The 19,687-nt window shown below is 34.3% G+C and overlaps 1 protein-coding gene across 1 annotated transcript; it reads right to left on the bottom strand.

Moving 5' to 3' along the window:
- Positions 1–4,412: 4,412 nt before the first annotated feature.
- LOC104095021 (3-hydroxy-3-methylglutaryl-coenzyme A reductase 1) lies at positions 4,413–8,221 on the bottom strand. The gene is made up of 4 exons (XM_009601060.4): positions 7,067–8,221; positions 6,352–6,533; positions 5,725–6,071; positions 4,413–5,225 (listed from the first exon to the last, which is right to left on the bottom strand). The coding sequence occupies exons 1-4, from the start codon at positions 8,107–8,109 to the stop codon at positions 4,983–4,985; spliced, it is 1,815 nt and encodes a 604-aa protein (XP_009599355.1). The 5' UTR covers positions 8,110–8,221; the 3' UTR covers positions 4,413–4,982.
- Positions 8,222–19,687: the final 11,466 nt, after the last annotated feature.

Raw genomic sequence — 19,687 nt, 5'->3', positions numbered from 1 at the left:
TTTGCTCTTCGAACATTTTATTTACTAGGCATTAGTAAGTAGCTCCTGCATTTTTTAGCCCGAAGGGCATCACATTATAATAATATGTTCCATATTTGGTGACAAATGAAGTCTTTTCCTGGTCTTCCGGGTTCATCTGGATTTGATTATACCCGGAATAGGCATCGAGAAAAGTGAGGATCTCGTGGCCGGCCGTGGCATCGATCATGCGGTCGATGTTGGGCAGCGGAAAGGAATCTTTGGGGCATTCTTTGTTCAAATCCTTATAATCCACACATATTCTAAGTTTGTTCCCTTTTTAGGCACTACAACTATATTGGCTAACCATTCGGGATATTCCACCTCCCGAATGAACCCTATCTTGAGAAGTTTGGTTACTTCGTCCTTTATGAATGCGTGCTTTACATCGGACTGGGGTCTTCTCATTTGCTTCACCGGTCTGAACCAAGGGTCCAAGCTTAGTCGATGCGTCGTTATGTCCGGTGGGATCCCTGATATATCTAAATGGGACCAGGCAAAGCAATCAATGTTATCGATAAGAAATCGAATAAGTTTCTTCCTGAGTTCGGGGCTCAACCCCGTTCCCAGGTATACCTTCCGTTCGGGCCGGTGCTCGATTAGTGTGACTTGCTCCAATTCCTCAATCATTGATTTGGTAGCGTCGGAATCATCGGGAATCACGAAGGATCGAGGGATCCTCTGATCATCATCTTCTTCGATCTCCTGGTTATCTGGTTGGGTCAAAGCCGATGTCTGTGATTGCTATTTGGTATCTCGTTCCCCTTCTGAGCCCGATCCCTTTACTGGCGACGGTGAGAATATTGATTTCGCTTCCTCGACGACGAACATTTCTCTTGCGGCAGGTTGTTCTCCGTACACTGTTTTGACTCCTCTCGATGTTGCGAATTTAAGGACCTGGTGTAGGGTCGAAGGTACAACTCTCATGTTGTGGATCCATGGCCTTCCGAAAAGGGCGTTGTATCTCATGTCACCTTCGATCATGTGGAACTTCATTTCCTGGATGGTTCCGGCCACATTTATCGGTAGAATTATCTCGCCTTTGGTGGTTTCACATGTCATATTGAATCCATTTAGAACCAGGGTTACGGGTACGATTTGGTCCTGCTGGCCGAGCTGTTCTACGAACTTCAATCTGATGATGTTGGCCGAGCTACCTGGATCAATCAACACACGCTTAAGTTTAGTTTTATTCATGAGTACGGATATTACCAGTGCATCGTTATGAGGTTGTATGACTCCTTCTGCATCTTCATCATTAAAGGACAAAGTTCCTATGGGTGTGTAATCTTGAGTTCGAGATCGCTTTTCTCTCACAATCGATGTCTTAGTGCGTTTAAGCACCGGTCCCTGAGGGGTATCGGCATCGCCGATGATCATGTGAATGACGTGCTGTGGTTCTTCTTGTTCATTTTGCTTGCCGAAATCCCTATTTTTAAAATGGTTCTTCGCCCTATCGCTTAAAAATTCTCGAAAGTGCCCTTTGTTGAATAACCGGGCTACTTCCTCTCTTAGTTGCCTGCAATCTTTCGTTTTGTGGCCATAGGTGCCATGATATTCACACATTTGATTGGGATTCCTCTTGGCAGGATCGGTCTACATGGGTCGAGGCCATTTAGTGTCTTTGATGCGTCCGATAGCCGACACGATGGCGGATGCATCAATGCTGAAGTTATATTCCGATAACCGAGGCGTTTCCTTAGATCCGGCAGGCCTATCGAACCTATTTCTGTTCATCGGCCACTGGGACCCTTGACCTCGATCACTTCTTTTGTTATTTTGCCCGGGGTTATGTCTCGATTCACTGACTCTGCCGTTTTTGTTGTACGGTCGGTATCGATCCCCGATCGGACCTTGTTTTCGATTAATATCCCTTCGAACATCGAGTTCAGACCCCAATTGATCATTTGCGACCCTAATTTTTGATTGGTACAGATTGTGCACGTCGGCCCACGTGATGGTTGGATATTCGATCAGGTTATGCTTTAACCATCGTGAAGCCGTCGAACTTCGTTCGTTCAAACCTTGAGTGAAAGCCTGAACATTCCAATCGTCTGTGACTGGTGACAGATCCATTCGTTCCATTTGAAAACGAGATACGAACTCCCTCAGCATCTCGTTATCCTTTTGTCTTACCTTGAAGAGATCTGATTTTCTTATTGCGACTTTTATGGCGCCGACATGTGCTTTCACAAAAGAATATGCTAACATGGCGAACGAGTCGATGAAATTTGGTGGTAGGTTGTGATACCAAATCATTGCTCCCTTCGAGAGGGTCTCTCCGAATTTTTTTAACAACACAGATTCGATTTCATCGTTTTCTAAATCATTGCCCTTGATGGCACATGTGTAAGAAGTTATGTGCTCGTTGGGATCGGTCGTTCCGTTATATTTGGGAATTTCGGGCATACGAAATTTTTTTGTGGATTGATTTTGGGGCTACACTCGAGGGAAAAGGTTTTTGCACGATTCTTTTTGAATCCAACCCTTTTATCACTGGTGGAGCTCCCGGGATCTGATCGACCCTGGAGTTATATGTTTCTACTTTTTTATCGTTGGCTTCGACTCGCTTTGTGAGTTCCTCGAGCAATTTAGCAATTTCGGGAGTAGTCCCCGATTCTTGCTCATTTGACTTCACTATGACTGGCTCCGTTCTGTGTGTGATTTCTCGAGGTGGATTGGGCTCCGGCCTGCTTTGTAGTTGGGTTTGGCTCTGCAACTGAGCTATTGCTGCATGTTGAGCTTGCAACATTCGAAGATCATACGCAAGCTGACGCCGTTTTCCTCGACGTTATGGGTATCTCGAGCTGCAGACCGAGTTCCACCGTGAATGCTATTTTCGGGTTCATAATATAGGTTCGCCTCAATGGCCACATGCGAATTGATATCTATCGGCGCTTCGATTCGAGCTCCAACGGTGTTGACAAGTGGTCTTTCGGTACTGGGTGTCAAGTTATTATTCTCATCTTGAAGACCGGCTTCGTTGTCGATTGGTGTGGCCATTTGACTGGTAGTTAGTCGTTGCTAATCCGAAATCCAAGATATTTTCGGAAACAAGCACAAAACATAACGGTGTGTTTTTGCAGATTTGTATCAAATAACTATTGTTATCCTTAGCCCCACTATGGGCACCAAACTGTTTACCCGAAAAACGGATAGAGTTGAATTTGTACGTAGTTCTAAGGATATGTGGTATACCTTAATACAAATCGTAAGGATAAATAGAAATATCAAGTATGGATTGCAAAGAATGCAAAATAGACAAGGTTGTAAAGAAGATGAATTTTAGGACTAAACAAGTGGAATCAAATTAAGAAGATTGAAAGAACAACTCTTCACTATAGGAGAATATGGTGCTTGAATTACAATGTTAGCAAAAACTTATCCCCTACAGAAATGATAAACATCATCTTTATAGTAGAGGGGGATCTTACTTTAGATATAATTAAAAATACGTAGTGGGAGACCCATGATAAATCAGTTTTTCCACAATTCATGCCAAGATTCTCTCCTCTAGTGGGATTGCAACGACTCCTATCTATAAGCCCGATATTAACTCGAGTTTTCGGTCTTGACTCGAGCTCTCGATCTTATCTTGAGCTCGATTCTGACTCGGACCCTTGAATTGATTCGGGGTCAATGTTGGTCGATCTCTGAATCATAAGCTCGACAACTTTACTTAGCATCATAGTTCGATTTGGATTCGAGCTTGATTGTAATATCGAGCTCGACATTGATCGGCCTCTCGGACCCGAAGCTTGTTTGTACCATCTTCGAAACCCATCTCGAAATCTTATATCGATCGATTATGTTTCGAACTCGATCAATCGTATGAAAGCCGAAATATATTTCGACCGTATACACCTACTGACATAAATTCTAATTCTGCTTATCAACTTGTAGCTTTGGAGACTTAGGACAGAGGATTGGGTGAAGTTATCAAATTTCAGATTGATTTCATCTTTGAGAAGAACTTATAGGAGCATTGACATTTGATTCGTGTTAAGCTTTTGAATCTTTAACATATTGAGTAATTGTTTACGAGAACAGAAAATTGTTTGGTTCATTGCAAGGGTAAAATGATTCTCTTTCCCCGTTGTTTTGACAATTGAACCTTCAACTTGGACAAGTTACAAGGAATGCGAATATAAACCAGTGAAGCATAAATGATTTTTGTCGTTAGCCTTAGTTGGCAAACCCTGTGCTAATTTGGATCCATAATTGTGGACTAGAATAGTTTAAGTTAATTAAATAGTGATTCGGGGACCTAAATACAACCAATCTTCACATGAACAGGAGAGATGCATCGGCTTTAAACGTGTGTAGGCACATATATCCATGTTCTCGGAATAAACATTTGAATGAATGGGTGCATGAATAAACAACAATGATGATAGAATAAAAGGAAATAATTTCATATACAAAAGCAAACTTTCTGAGCAAACATAAAGAGTTTGAGATGCCATTTCTCTCTAAATTACAATCTAGTCACAATTAACAAACAAACGAAAGACAGTACAACAGAAAAGATTATTTAAAAAAAAGGGGTTATCTTCCTTGGCGCATGAATGAAATTAACCAAATGTTGAATTACAAGTTAACCCCACTGGTCACCATCCCACCTAACACCTTTCGTAGATCTTCACCAAATATTTGCAGGTTTTTTTACACGAACTCAGAAAAAAATACGACCCTACCTCCTCACATGCCTTCATAGAAAGAATACAACACTACATACAGATCCACGTCCACCCTTGATTTGCTTGTCTTTTTCTTCTTGATCTTTCTCCACATGACTAATGCCTTACACTTTTTCAACTTTTTGGTCTACCCTTTACTTATTGCTCTCCCTAATTGGAAAATTTTATTCCTACTTTTATTGTAATCCATTTCTTTAATAATGATGGTCCATAAAGGATGGTGATGTACACGATGTTGGGATAATAAATTTGTCTTTTTCCTTACTAAGAGGAAATCTTAGTAACATCTTTGCTAGATCTATTGTATTTCATGTGACTCTTAACCAGCTGCCCTGCTGAGATAGCAGACATGAGAGATAACTCACCAGCAAGAACAGAACCTGCTACTATTGTGGCCAAGAGCCTTGCATTTGACCCTGCTGCCTCCCTGTTTGCACCTTTCACTCCTAATAAGTTCAAGCAAGCTGACTGTGATGCAAGTTGAGTTCCACCACCAACTGTGCCAACCTGAATTCATAATGATAAATGCATTATTATTAATACAGTATACAAGAACACGTGCAAGTTTGTCTCCAACAGATGCCACTTGATCATGAATTTCTAACAAGACAGCCTCTGTCAATGAACCCAAATGACTGAAGACGGAAGACCATATCAATATTTCTGGCACCACCTGACCTTCTACAGACACTACACTAGTATATCTCAGTATTTAATTGTTCAGCTACTTGTCATTGTTTCTTCTGGGGGAGATTCTACTACTATTAAACTTGAGATCTGATAAAATCAAAGCTGTAGCCTGCATGCACTTCGTTAAAAGCACTGTCTCTTTAATAATTTTAAACTGACTTCTTGTTTTTATCCATATTTTTAGCATAAAAATCAGTAATTTAATGATTTTTGTTAAATGTCCTCACATGCAGCAGGCTAGGTGGAATAATGAGTGAAGGCGGGAGAAAAGAATGCAAGTATAATAAAGAGTAGAGTACACATGTCAATTATATACCTCAATAGAAGGCATAGTTACTGAAATATGGAGGTCTTTGCCATCATTTACAGCCTCTATCATAGTGATGCAGTGAGAACTCTCAACATTTTGAGCAGGGTCCTGACCAGTGGCTAGATATACAGCGGAGACGATGTTACTGGCATGGGCATTGAAGCCACCAAGGGCACCAGCCATGGCTGAACCAGTAAGGTTCTTAAGCACGTTCAGCTCCACCAGAGAAGCAACCTCTGTTTTCAAGACTTTCTTCACCACCTCTTCCGTGATAATTGCCTCGCAAACTACCGATTTTCCTCTCCCCTCAATCCAGTTAACTGCTGCAGGCTTCTTGTCCGAGCAAAAGTTCCCTGTCATGTTTCAAATAATTTCAATTAAATAAACATCTCTACACCAACTAGGAAAAAAAATGATAGTAACAATAATGAAGATGGAGAACCAAAAGACGTGCATCATAACTGGATCTTTATGCAGACTAAAGAGAGAATAAATTGTACTAATAATGTTTTCTTTCAATGCATTGAATAGTACTAATGTGAAATCTGCCATGAAGATACACCTAGAAAGTTTTGCTTAGATAGGAAAAGTAGTACGGAATTATAAATAAAATAAAAAAGGTCGACGGAATACCAGATATGCCGATGACGTCCATGTCGGGATATTCATTTTGAAGGTAATCCAGAACGTTTTGCACACCTTTGGACACCATGTTCATTCCCATTGCATCACCAGTGCTACAGCTAAATCTCATATACAGATTCTTACCAGCTATAGCACATTGAATGCTCTGTAATCTGGCAAATCTGCTTGATCTGCAAAATATACCATTCAAAACATAAATTATAAAACTTGAATCACAATATTGAATAACATGCACATTATAGATAATCTCAGCATCTATAAAATGGGCAAGCAGTCAGAATACTATAGAAATTACCAATATTTCCTTTTCCTTTTTCTTATTTTTTTAAGGTGGGTGAGTTGAATGTATTAAGAGAAAATGGATTTTAGAAAATAAAGGAAAAACTATATTAAAAGAAAGAAACAGATCATGTTCTCACTAAACACATCAACATTAAGAGATCCCAAAAGGGGAAAGCTTAAGAAAAATTGTAACAGAAAATATTGACTCAAGATATAGAAAGAGAAGCAAAACTTAAATGCTCTGTTTGAACTATTTCATGCTAACTCACACCAACTATACAAGAGCTCCAACATTTCAGTAAATTAAAACTACTAGTTATTTATCGTGTTGTTGAAGGAAAGTAAGCACAATATATACTCCTACATCTTGGAAAATAATAAGCATAAGACGAAAAATAAAATAAAGAAGAAGAACACTTACTTGTTGAAAACAAGTGACAGAGTCTCAAAATTCAAGGGATCCTCAACGAAGAACTTCAACTCCGCAGCCCTTTTCGCGGTGGCGAACCTGACCACAGGAGCTCTTGTCATCCCATCTCTGAGCAACACACTAATGGCGCCACCGGAAGCAAAGATTGCCTTGCAACCCCTGTTGGTGCTAGCCACTAAACATCCTTCCGTCGTTGCCATTGGCACCGAATACTCTCTCCCATCAAGCAACAAAGGCCCCGCAATTCCCACGGGTATCTGCACGTATCCTACAGGCATCTCACAGCACTGTCCAAGAATAGACTCATAATCAAATCCCTCCAACGGTAGCCCTTCCAATGACTTCCCTGTAATCCTCTGCAACGCCTCTCTACGAACAGAAGCAGCTCTTTTGCAATCAGCAAGCTTCGATTCCAAGGAATAAGACGGTGTTTTACCCTGAACAACAGATTGTATAATCTCCTCGTCATCCTCGGACACTGCTGGTGTAATTATGGGTGCAGGCTTTTCCGCAACGGCTAAAGCTACCTTAGCAGGTTGCTGTGGAACCATTGGGACTATTTGTCGAGCAGATGGTGGGGGTACAGCGCAGCCGAGAGTAGTTGCTGCAGCACATGGTCCACGGCGGCTATCTTCCTCAATAATAAACTGCTCAGTATTCTCATCTTCAACATCCCAGGAATCACTGTTGGACCTTGAGACAAAAGACTGAACAAATCCGATGCCAAAAAAGCCCAACAGATATATAACGGAAGCGATCAATGAAACCATAGCGACCAATTCAGAAAGGGTAACCATATGGAGAGGCGTCGAATTACGGATCTTCTCACGCCACCTGACGAGAAGGAAATACATGACAGAGAAAAACATGGTGAAAAATAAACCATTGGTGAGATACAATGGGAGTGGAAGGGCATCAGATGCTTTGGGAGAGGAAACTTGTTGGGTTTGTTTGTGGGGTTTGAGAGATTCGCCGGCGGAAACGTCATCTTTGGAAGGGTAAAAGGGTTTGACAGGTCGCCGGCGAACGTCCATTGTTGATTTTCCCGGTAGGAACACCGGCGAAGAAGGAGATGACGTGAGAAAATAAGGAATGAGGGAAAAGGAAAGAAGTATTAAGCAGTGATGGTATGTATGTGTGGAGAAGCGAAAGTTGAGGAAATGTATTTATAGAGGAAAAGCGGTTAGCGCGCTATTCTTTGGGGCCACGCAATCCGCGTGCTGTTCGCCCATCTACTTCGTGTTTTTTCTGTTTCTTTTTAAATGTTTATCTTCTTAAAAAATGATGTCTGAATTTATCCTAGAGTAATCTATTGACGATTTATTATAGTCACTAAGCATATGTCTCGGGTAAATTTTGTCCAATAGGCACATACTATTTCCTATCAAGATGGATATGGCTGTTAACGGCGGCTAAATCAGGAATTTAGTCTCGGGTATTCAAGCTAGGAAAAAAGTAAAAAAGAGATTTTTACACAATAACAGTTCATATTCTTATTTTTTTAACTATATATATAAATTATATATAATTATACATATATAATACATAAATTATGTATAAATTATACTTTCGCTGACTATTTTTAGTTTAAATGATTGGACGAGTGACTATTTAGGTTAATTCTTCTAAAAAGAATTCTCCAACAAAGAGTAATGTTCGATATATATTATATACCTTTTAAAATACTCCCTCCGTTTCAATTTATGTGAACCCATTTGACTAGGCACATAGTTTAAGAAAAGAGAGAAGACTTTTGAACTTGTGGTGTAAAATGAGGCATATATATTTTATGTGACTATAAATCATTGCATAAAGGTAAATTATTTTCAAATAAGGAAAGAGGTCATTCTTTTTGGCATGGACTAAAAAGGAAATAGATTCACATAAATTGAAACGGATGGAGTATAATATTTTACCTATATATGCAGTGTAATTTTTCTACGACCACCCTTTAAGATATGTAGTTTCGCCTCTGACTGTTAGCTTACAAGCTCATCCAAATTTAATATTTTTTTCAATATATATATATATATAATTGTGTGTGTATGTGTGTGAAAAAAACCATAAATTTTTATTAATGTTATAATTTTAAAAATACAATAAATTTAGTGCTAAAATCTCAATGGTCGAATTCATCAATCTAATTACGGATCTAACTCTATCTCTGATAATTTGTGACCAACGAAGTTGGAGTTCATATTGTGTCTTGTGATAGGGGTCTCCAAATAATTTGTTATGTGCTTCAACCCCTTAGCTATGTCCTCAGTGTTTTTTATCTTTTCTTTCTCCTTTTAAATTTCTTTTTAGTGATAAATGGTGATTAGTTTTATTTGTTTCTGTTTTGTTCAGTTGTCAAAATTGGGGGTGGGGGTGGAGAAGGAAGAAAGAAGGGTCTTTTATATTGTTTTTAGGGAAGAAGAAAAGGGTTTGTTACAGTTTAGTAAGTCAAGTTGAATGGTGAAGTGGATTAATGGGAGTAGACACATATAAGGATACGAACACAAGAAATAAATTCGTTCGCACAATCTTTCTTCTTTTTATGTTCTTAAGCCCTTTAAAGTTTAAAAGCTTTCCGTGGTCACTATTTGGTAGTTCTTTTTCCTTAAGCACTCTTGTGAAAATATACCTAAAGATATAATTATCATAAGATATTTAATATTGATCGGCGACATTAGGGGCGGCTCAATCATATGTGTGGCCTAAAGCAAAAGATAAATGTGATATCTAAATTTTAAAAAAAAAATTATTATCAATTTCCTCTAATAATCTTTTTTCAATTGATAATATAACCAACAAATTTAATTTATCTTGAGACATTATTAATCGCATGTAAGATTTTATCAATTATAATCTTGAAAACTTTTTTTCTTTGAGATAATTATTATAGAAAAACTCTACTTTTATACGAAAGTACTAAATATTATTTTTTAAAATACTTATAAATCTATTATTTCTAAAAAAAAGAACCCCAAAATTTGGGGCGTAAAGCAAAAGCCTTACTTGAATATACATTAGAGCCGGCCTGGGCGACATGCATGAAAGTGCGAAGTTACTTCTTGTGTCACCCAAATAGAAAAATTAATTAAATAAGAAGTGATTAATTAAAGAACTCTTAAGGTAAACCAGGGGTAGATTTTCTCCAGATGTCACATGGTACCAATCGATCCTTTCATTTTGGATCACATTCTTGCTTAAACAATTCGTTGATCAAATCTGAACTTTTGTTCTGTGTAACCAAACGTTAATATTTACTGTAAAGTTAAAATTAAGTGATGTACATTAATAATTCTAAGTATTTACGAACTGTCAGTATGTAACGGATGGTGCTAGATGGTTTGTCTTTTATTTTCTTCCCATTTTACTAATCCTGGCTTCTCCCACAATTAAAAAACTCAGTAGGCAGGTGACAAATTATTATTAGGGATATATTAAATATGCCCTAGATCTAATATCATATTTAATAATTTGAACATATTTTTGTGAATGTTATTTGATATAAAAATATATATGGCATTTGATATTCATTTATCATAATTATTATTAATTGCCTGATTAATTTAATAAGGTCCTTGATTAGATTTTGAGACTTGTCATCGTGATGAAATCATGATAATGAGAGTAAAGTCTCTTACAATTTAACCTAAATTTTATTTTTGATCGTATGATTATTAATTTGGACATTAGTAATCCGGTTAGATCAATATTTATGTGATCGTCTTTATGAGATAAATATTAGTTGATCTCATTAACTAAATAACACAAATAGATAATGCATATAGAGATATGATCATTGAACCGACTCATTAGATAATTCCTAATGGTTAGAATTACCATAAACTGTCAATAGAATATTCTCTTGAAGAATGTGATGTAAGAGTTTTCTTTGACCTAATATTATCATAGTAATTGACAAGTTATTTATTGTGCTTTGATACTAGACATCTATGGCCCTATGGCGATAGTTGAAAGGATATTGGGTACGATTAAATACTTGTAGAATTAGTGATTGATCAAGATGGAATATGTGAACTCTTGGTAATGAGTTTAAGAAGCTCCATGTTGTCATAAATTATAACTGACCAAATTAAGACCTTGGGCAGGGCAATTGAATGAAAGAAGAAAAAAGTTTCTTAGGTCATTCAATGGTCGATTATTTTTGACATGACACATAGTCGGCCGCCTGTTAGGATTTGACAGTTGAACCATATCCTAGGGTGACCTATAGCTATAAGGACAAAATGAATTAATACATTATTCTTCTACAAGTTATTGAGAGTAAATTGTATACTTCATGCTATCCGATCGTTAAGGAGTATTGCTAGATGTCACCCTTGATTAGTATATTGATGTGAGCAATTTACTACCGGTTTAGTATTGAACCTATGGGGTTGCACACTAACGAGTGTTCTGATCTTTGCTAAATGATTAATTACTTTATTATTTGATAATTAAATTAAAGAATTTAATTAGTCAAATAAATTTAGTTATTAGTCCAAATAAAATATTATTATATTTTTTGCTAGCACATAAGATATAATTAATATTGTGGACAAGTTGAAATTTTTTATTTTAAATAAGAAAATAAATTTTATATATATATATATATATATATATATATATATATATATATATATATATATATATGTACTTGCTAATTATAATTAATATTTGTGTATATGAATTCCATAAATGAGTTACATGTTTTTATTTTAAAATGTTGATTAAGTTATAGAATTCAATTTAGAATTGAATTCCATAAATGAATTACATGTTTTTATTTTAAAAGTATGATTAAGTTGTAGAATTCAATTTAGAATTGAATTCCATAAATGAGTTACATATTTTTAAAATATTTACCATAAAGTATGTGATTTGTATTTTCCAATGAAAATTATGTGTATATATATGTGTGAGTCCTAATTAAGAATAAGGAAGATATAGATCTTATACATATTGTAAAGTCATGCAAAAACCAAGAGAGTTATTCTTGAGAAGAAAATTGCTTTGAGAAAGTAATAGTGTAATACAAAACCAAGATAGAAAACACTAGTACAAGAAAATTATTTCTTGTTCTTCTACCTTTGAGTTGAGATTTTTGAGAAAAATTTTAACACAATATTTTCATTCAATTTGTTCGCAGGATTTCATTGATCAAAGAGTTGATAGCAAGGATCAGTCCCGGTGTGGATACACATAGAGTCTTCGCACTATCGAGGAAATTTAAAACGAGACTCTCTTCACCATGTACGTCTTAGATCCAATCTTTGACATGCAAAATAAATTTTAAACACGAAAAATTCTGCATAGGATTGTTATTGTCTTCCGTTGCGTGTTATGAAAACCTCTACGCAATCCTACAATTATATGTCATATTAATCTAAGCAGTCCATTTGTTAATTTCCTTGTGTTGGTGAAATTTGTAACTGAGAAGAGTTACATAGCTGATTAACAGGGTAATTAACATTATTAATGAATAGAGTGACCTGTGGGTATCTCTTCAAACGAAGATCATAATGCATGCAGGGGTGATAGTAAACATCCGAAAAATCGAACCAAACTGACCAAAAAAACCGATACTTTTTAGGTTTGGTTTGGTTTGATTTTGGTTTTGAATTTTAAAAACCGATCAAATTTGGTTTGGTTTTGGTTTTAATCAAAAACTAACCAAAAAATTCGAACCAAACCGACTATAGAAGTAGCTATATAAATTTATTATTATACTTACACACACACACACACATACACACACACACATACACACACACACACACACACACACACATATATATATATATATATATATATATATATATATATATATATATATATATATATATATATAAAGTTTCTAAAATTTTATGGTACATATTAGTCGTTTATATTTTTAGTCTAATTTTTTGCTATTATAATAATCTAATTCTTTGCCTTTACATTCTAGTTTGGTTGGTAGTTTTCTTTTGCTAAGTACAAGATTTATTTCATGTTAAAAATAGTCAATTTTTAATTGAGTACTTAAATTATTCATCACTATTTGATTCAATTATCTTCAATATATCTTGGTAAATGATAGATTTCTCAGAAAGCAATTAGTTTGATAGTGTTAATTGAAAATATAGACTAGGGAATATGTGCTTGGTAGTTTATCTCTCACATTAAAAACCGATAAATAATAAAAAAAATCGAAAAACCGACCAAAATCGAATTGATAAAAAATCGACTTAATTGGTTTGATATTGGTTCCAATATTTAAAAAACCGACTTAATTGATTTGATATTGGTTTGATTTCTTTTTAGGAAAAAAATCGATCCAAACCTGCTTGGAAGTTTGGAGATTGAACATTGATTTCCCACTGGACAACAAAAAAGACAAACGACTTAATTACCTTGGTTTCTTCGTAGGGAAAGTTGATTTGTTATTACTCTGATTATGATTATTCTAGAACCATATATATTTTTGTTTATACTGGTCTTTCGGTACATGCGTTGTACATGTATGCCGAGTTATGTAGTACATAATTTTTTTAAGAATAATATCAATATTATTAAAGTAAAATTTTGAATAAATAATTATATATAAATAAATAAAATATAAGTCGGGCGAATGACCAATGTAGATTATTGTATAATCACTTATTTACCGAGGTCAAGATAATTGGATATTGTGGGTGACTTATTTTTTATAAATTTTAATTTTATGAGATATAAATATATATTCCTAGTGTATGTTACTATCATCTGTTTTGGTTGCGATGTCACGATCATGATTCTTGTTGTCGACATTGATCTCTCTTAAGAGTAATGTAAAATTGGCTATGTAAAAACGCGATGTGGTAGAGACTGTCCGATATTGGGATTTGTTTGACGTATGTTTTATTTATCGTCGTTGCAAAACATAAAAGTAGATGGAAATATTTTCTGATAAAATTTAAAGGATATCTTTCATTTTCACAGAGAAAAATAATAAATTCTTGAAATAAACACATGCTTGGTAGCATATTGACCGGTTATAATTTTTGCATGTATACATTGTTGTTATATCCTCTACAAATCATCCATGTACTATTGTATAAGCTTTTTGAAAGGTCCAAAATTTAAGTCATTTGCTCGGAAATTTAGTTTATGAACTTAAAATGTAGTAATTGTTCAAGTGCTAAAATACTTATTAAAGAACGACCAATATCAAAAATATCCCTTTGATATTTTTTTAACAAATAATTAAGTGTCACAAATTTAAAACTATTGTTTTCAAATTACAAATTTTGTAGGAGTTTTAATATGTGTCTTTTATAATTTGAGTTTGAATATGCACATCTTTTGCAATAAATATGACTCGATAGTGCTTATTGACTATTCCATTCTTTCTTAGCCTGTCACCCACTTCTTCAATGTAATTTGACAAAATAAACGTTTTGAATCTCGTTCTTCCTTTCAGGTTTAATTTTTTTAACATTCAGTACATTTGGTGGACAAAAAGTAAATTATTCCTTCATAAAATAAACTAATTTATTAGTTCATAATACCAATCATAAATACCACATTGAATAATAATATAAAATAGTACTTATTTTATTCAATGATATTATCATAAAACAAACATAGATTTATCGTTTCTCTCCTAAAGAATTGTGTCTTTCAATAAAATAACTAACTTTTCATGTTATTTTCTCGTGTTCCATAGAGTTCCATGAACCAAAATATTCTCAAAGTTTGGACAAATTTTGATACTGATGTAGTCCATTTCACAGAATGGTTTTGCGAGTGCACATTGTTATACATATACAGAATTATGTCAAAATAATAAGCCATCTGAATGAATACATATAATCTTATAATATTAATAATTCATGCGCTAATTCTGAAAAAGCCAAAATAAGAAACAAATGGAGAAACAAAAAAATTATGAACTTCAAATTGGGATGCATCAACGGCGGATCTACCACATTCTGGACTTGCTTTCTTTCATGAATCTCCCTTTCGTCAACGTGATGTCAGTGTTGAACACTTTATTTTTCATCATTTTTTTCTTTTTCCTTCTCAATTGGTCGATTACTCACTCCTACAATTACTCTATCACGGACATGTTGGTATAACTTGCAAAACAAACAACACACTTTTTAATCAAAATAATTACTATTATTGTTCTATAAATATTGAAAAAGAATCTAAAAGAACCAAATTGTGCAACCATTTTTTTAATAATGAATAATTGTAAGAGATTTGATGAAATTACGAAATCGGTGTTAGGCAAAGGGCTTTTAGGAAGTTGTCATTAGTATTTTATGCTCCAGAATATAATGGCTACTAACGAGGCCGAAGTTGCACTTTTTGAAATTTTTTACTACAAGAATTTAACCCAATGGAAATAAATAAGACTACTCCTACGAATATAATGAATATTTTTCATCATTTTTTTCTTTTACAATTGGAGAACAAGACCTAGGAAAAATGAATGTCAATATTTCTGAACGTTGGTTAATGAGAAGAATTGGCCGATGATTAGGAAAAACGACTCATCTGTATGTATTTGCTGCAACAGAACAGTAAGCCTTTAAATAGGTGTGGCATTTAGAATTTAAAACAGCCAACAGTTTAAACTGAGTTTCAAAAGGTTAGTTATCAACTAGAGCATCACAACTTTTGAAATAAACATGTCTAATTGGTTGCCTTCTTTCACGTTAAGTATTATTTTTAGTATAATATTTTAGTTATTAAATGATATTTCTACATATATTTATTAGAAGGATATTTTGGGATTCAACTTTTATAATAATATATATAATGTCACATAAACAACTACGATACACATAATTTTTCGTAACACATACATTAAAAATTGGACTCGCCAAAAATACATAGTTATATATTTACATATGTACACATGTATATATAAACTCGTGACAACAATAAAGTTACTAAACAACTTTGTAACTTTAATATGCTAGGTTAATTGTCAGTATCTTTTTAAAACAAAGTAGATTAGCCAACGTGAATAGTTATTGGCTTTGACTAATTTTCATGAATGAATGCTAATCGACAGACACATTATATTATAGTAAGTATTACTTTAGTTGATAAAATCATGAATCAAAAAGTAGTATTGATATGACTAAGCAAGCCAATAATAATCATACAAATCATAAGCCAATATTCAAGGAAAATAAAAGGATTGAAAGAGTCCATAGAAACTTATCTGCTAAGAAGGTCCCGTATCACAGATAGATGTGAACCAAAACCATGAACTTTTTTCTTTTTTTAATCTCAATTGCATTTCTAGAATTTTGGCCTTAAGGTTATTTTCTTATTTATAATTTCAATTGAATGCCCACCAAAAACGTTTGCCTTTAGATTTAAAGATTGTGAAGAGTCATCACTTTTACTAATGTGAAGGATCACATCCCTTCAAATAAATTTGGTGTTTATTTAAAACTTTTGGTAAAAATAAAGTATTTAAATTACTTGGAAGGGCATTTCGGTAATTCAACTTTTTAGGTAAGGACTTCCCACTTTTATGATAATATAGATATAGATAGTTTGGTTTCTTCTCATTATTAACTTCAACCTATGATAGGCTCATAACAGTCAAAGTGCATGCACACCAATAGGATATATTCTGATCAAAATGACACCATATTGACTAAATTAGTATGAATAAAGGAAAACAAGAAAAAGGGAGAGAAAAAGAAAAAAGAGATATACATACACCATTATATATGAATAAGTTATGCAACCGAAAGTCATGAATATATTTCATTTCGCCTTCTTGTGCCAATAGCTCTAATTAATCCATATTAAAGAGATTTGAAAATTCTATTCCAACTTATAGTAGTTATAACACCTGATTCATAGTTATTGTATTAATAACGCTTGTCACAACTTAATTACCAAATATATCCTTAAAATGTCAAATATAATTTATATACGTTTATATCTCTATGTGTATCTTGTGATAAAACTTAATCGCACCGAATTTAAACACTTATATATCATGGTTAAGTGATAAATTATCGTAAGAATATATATTAATTAACTATAATTTAGTGATAAACATCGTGAGACATATGTTATGTATTTATTATGTTGGCATCAAAATCCAATGCAAATAAATATTTACCTTATACGTAGTATATATGTATCTATTTGCAACACTTAGCTTATATAATTTTAAACGACTGAATATTCCTAATATGAGTAACAAGTGCTATATACCAATAGTTATTTTAATGCATGCTAGTCATAGCTCACCGAATTAATTATCTAAAGAAAATGAGTTAAAAATAATTGAGATTTGTATATATTCAATGCAAAATGTCTGAGCAAAGTCAGTATAGTAAAAAACAGGTTCTTAGGAACTCTAACTCCCCTTTTAAATTTTTTCGGAAATATGAGTAGGCGGTTCAACACTTCATTTTGAACTTGTGTTGAAATTGTTTCCCAGTTGAAGGTAGGCTCATGGATCTATATAAAATAAGATAAAGTTACCAGAAAAGAATATAATGGGACGTTGTTGTACATATTTGAAATTATGGGAATTCAGCTTCACAATTTTGTTTTTTTAATTCTATATAGACCCTTCCAGGAACTAGCCTAACCAGCTTAAATTAAACTTCAATATTTGAAGTATTTGACTACTGCCTGCTGGCGGAAAAGTATTCATTGTACAACGGCTGCATCCAAACCAAATGCCAAACAATATTGACGAAATTGGAATTCCTATTTAACACACTAAATAATAATGGTTAATATTACAAAAGGCGGCATATGCTGATTGCTGAACGTTCATCTTGCCAATTGTAATTAAGCTTATTTTGATGTGGCTCTTTATTATCATATAGGAGTAGTAATTAAGCTTATTTTGATTGTCAAACGTATAATCATAATCTCTGCTCAATTATGATGATGAAGAAATAGCAGCAGGAGGCTGTACCTCGCTATACATTTTTCGAAGTTGCCCAGCCAATCTCGTGGGTATTCATATAGATTTTTTTTTTTTTTTAATTTTCTTAAATTTTTGTTTTCCATGAGGATTTAGGTTGGCCAAATTATCTGCATGCAGAATATTGCATGTGTTTGTCAAATTCTGGACTAAGTTTTAGTATACTGGCATTAAATTTTCGTCCTCTACTCTGCATGAACGTTGAATTTGTAGCCATCTAAGTCCCTTCGATTGATCGGTAAGGCCAATTTAATTTTCCAAAATCTTTTTTTTTTGTTACAAAGCTGTTAAAGTAATTTATCAAGATACTCTATGTATATATAGTTCAAAATTCTGAATATTTGTTGGTTCAGATGTAAATCAAATTGCAGTCAACTATAAAATCATTACTTAGAAACTTGTATATCCAGTGGAAGCTATTGCAGTAGTTAATTAAGTAATTCCGTCAAACTTTAGATTAGTGGGACTGGAACTTAAAATTGGTTAGTTCCATACATTTGCCAGACGCTTTAAGTCAAAAGTGAGTATCCACCAAATAATTCCTGAAAATTTGTCCTAGGCTGCTGAGCAAATGCCTACTTTAGTCACCAAAAGCGTGCACAGGAAAGTGTAGAACTTGACTTTTTTTCCTTCTATACTGTTAGTCCAAAACTGACTGGAAACTAACTTGTAATTCTGGAATTTTAAATAAAATAGAAGGTGCAGTGCATCAAAGCCAAACATATTTTTTCTACGATATGCCACTTGATATTCCTCACTCCTTCCTTTCGTCCTCCGCTCCCTCCAATCCTTCGAAAACAAAACATTTAATTAGAGGTTAAATCTACAACTCTATAACTGTATAGGGTAAAATATGATATGACACATGGCTGACTTAAAAGGAGGACATGTGGAATGCAAGATGGGATGGTTGAAGTCCGAACGCAGGCACTGCGCTTGTCGGATAATGTTCATAAAAGTGTATTAAATGTTCTGTGCCCGGTAGTATTTAATAAAGAATATTCTACAGCATTAAGAGCGACAGTCCATTAAAGAGAATTTGACATTTATACTCAACGTTACATCTTCATCAATGACCCTCATAATTGGCATTAAAGGAGGGCATGATCCTAAGACCTTTTTCCCTAGGCATAACTATAAATAGTGAGCTCAGTTACCATTATAACGACACGAATTTTCTGGCAAAAACATATACTATATTCTATACAAAACTTTGTACAATTTCACTTTCTTGTTTTTAAATATCATCATCGCTGTGTTCGGAAACCTTGTTCACGGAATCATCATCTGTACCATTTCATCTACATTATAAGGCTAAGTATTGTGTGTTTCTTCAATTATTATATTATTTCAGGATCAAATTAGTTCACTTGTCTAGAAACCATGTATAAATTCAACTGTACTGTTTTACGGGTAAATAGTTTGGCTCCCACCATGGGGCTTTGACGGGCGTGCAATTAAATTGATCCTTTCCGTTTTTACTAACATTTTTTTGACTATTTTATCTTTAAAAAAATCGTAAAAATGGCAGACAACACTGTTAACGATACATGCAACCCTGAAATTCGAGGGGATCAGCCTCATTTCGAGGATTCGATCAGTGATACCTGCAATGAGGGAAATGACGCCACGCCGGTGCATGACCGACGGTACCCTCAACAGGTTCGGGAAACAACCCC

The sequence above is a fragment of the Nicotiana tomentosiformis genome, chromosome 2 (genome assembly GCF_000390325.3).
Source record: "Nicotiana tomentosiformis chromosome 2, ASM39032v3, whole genome shotgun sequence".
NCBI classification, from domain to species: Eukaryota; Viridiplantae; Streptophyta; class Magnoliopsida; order Solanales; family Solanaceae; genus Nicotiana; species Nicotiana tomentosiformis.
Note: the sequence above shows the minus strand (reverse complement) of the source record. Positions and strands in the feature narration are given on the sequence as shown.

What these genes read in the sequence shown, in the direction of transcription:
- LOC104095021 (XM_009601060.4), bottom strand. Translation starts at nt 8,109, where the DNA reads ATGGACGTTCGCCGGCGACCTGTCAAACCCTTTTACCCTTCCAAAGAT. An exon ending in CTGTCACTTGTTTTCAACAA is followed by an intron (nt 6,534 to 7,066) that starts GTAAGTGTTCTT and finishes TATATTTTGCAG; the next exon opens with ATCAAGCAGATTTGCCAGAT. An exon ending in GGACGTCATCGGCATATCTG is followed by an intron (nt 6,072 to 6,351) that starts GTATTCCGTCGA and finishes GAAACATGACAG; the next exon opens with GGAACTTTTGCTCGGACAAG.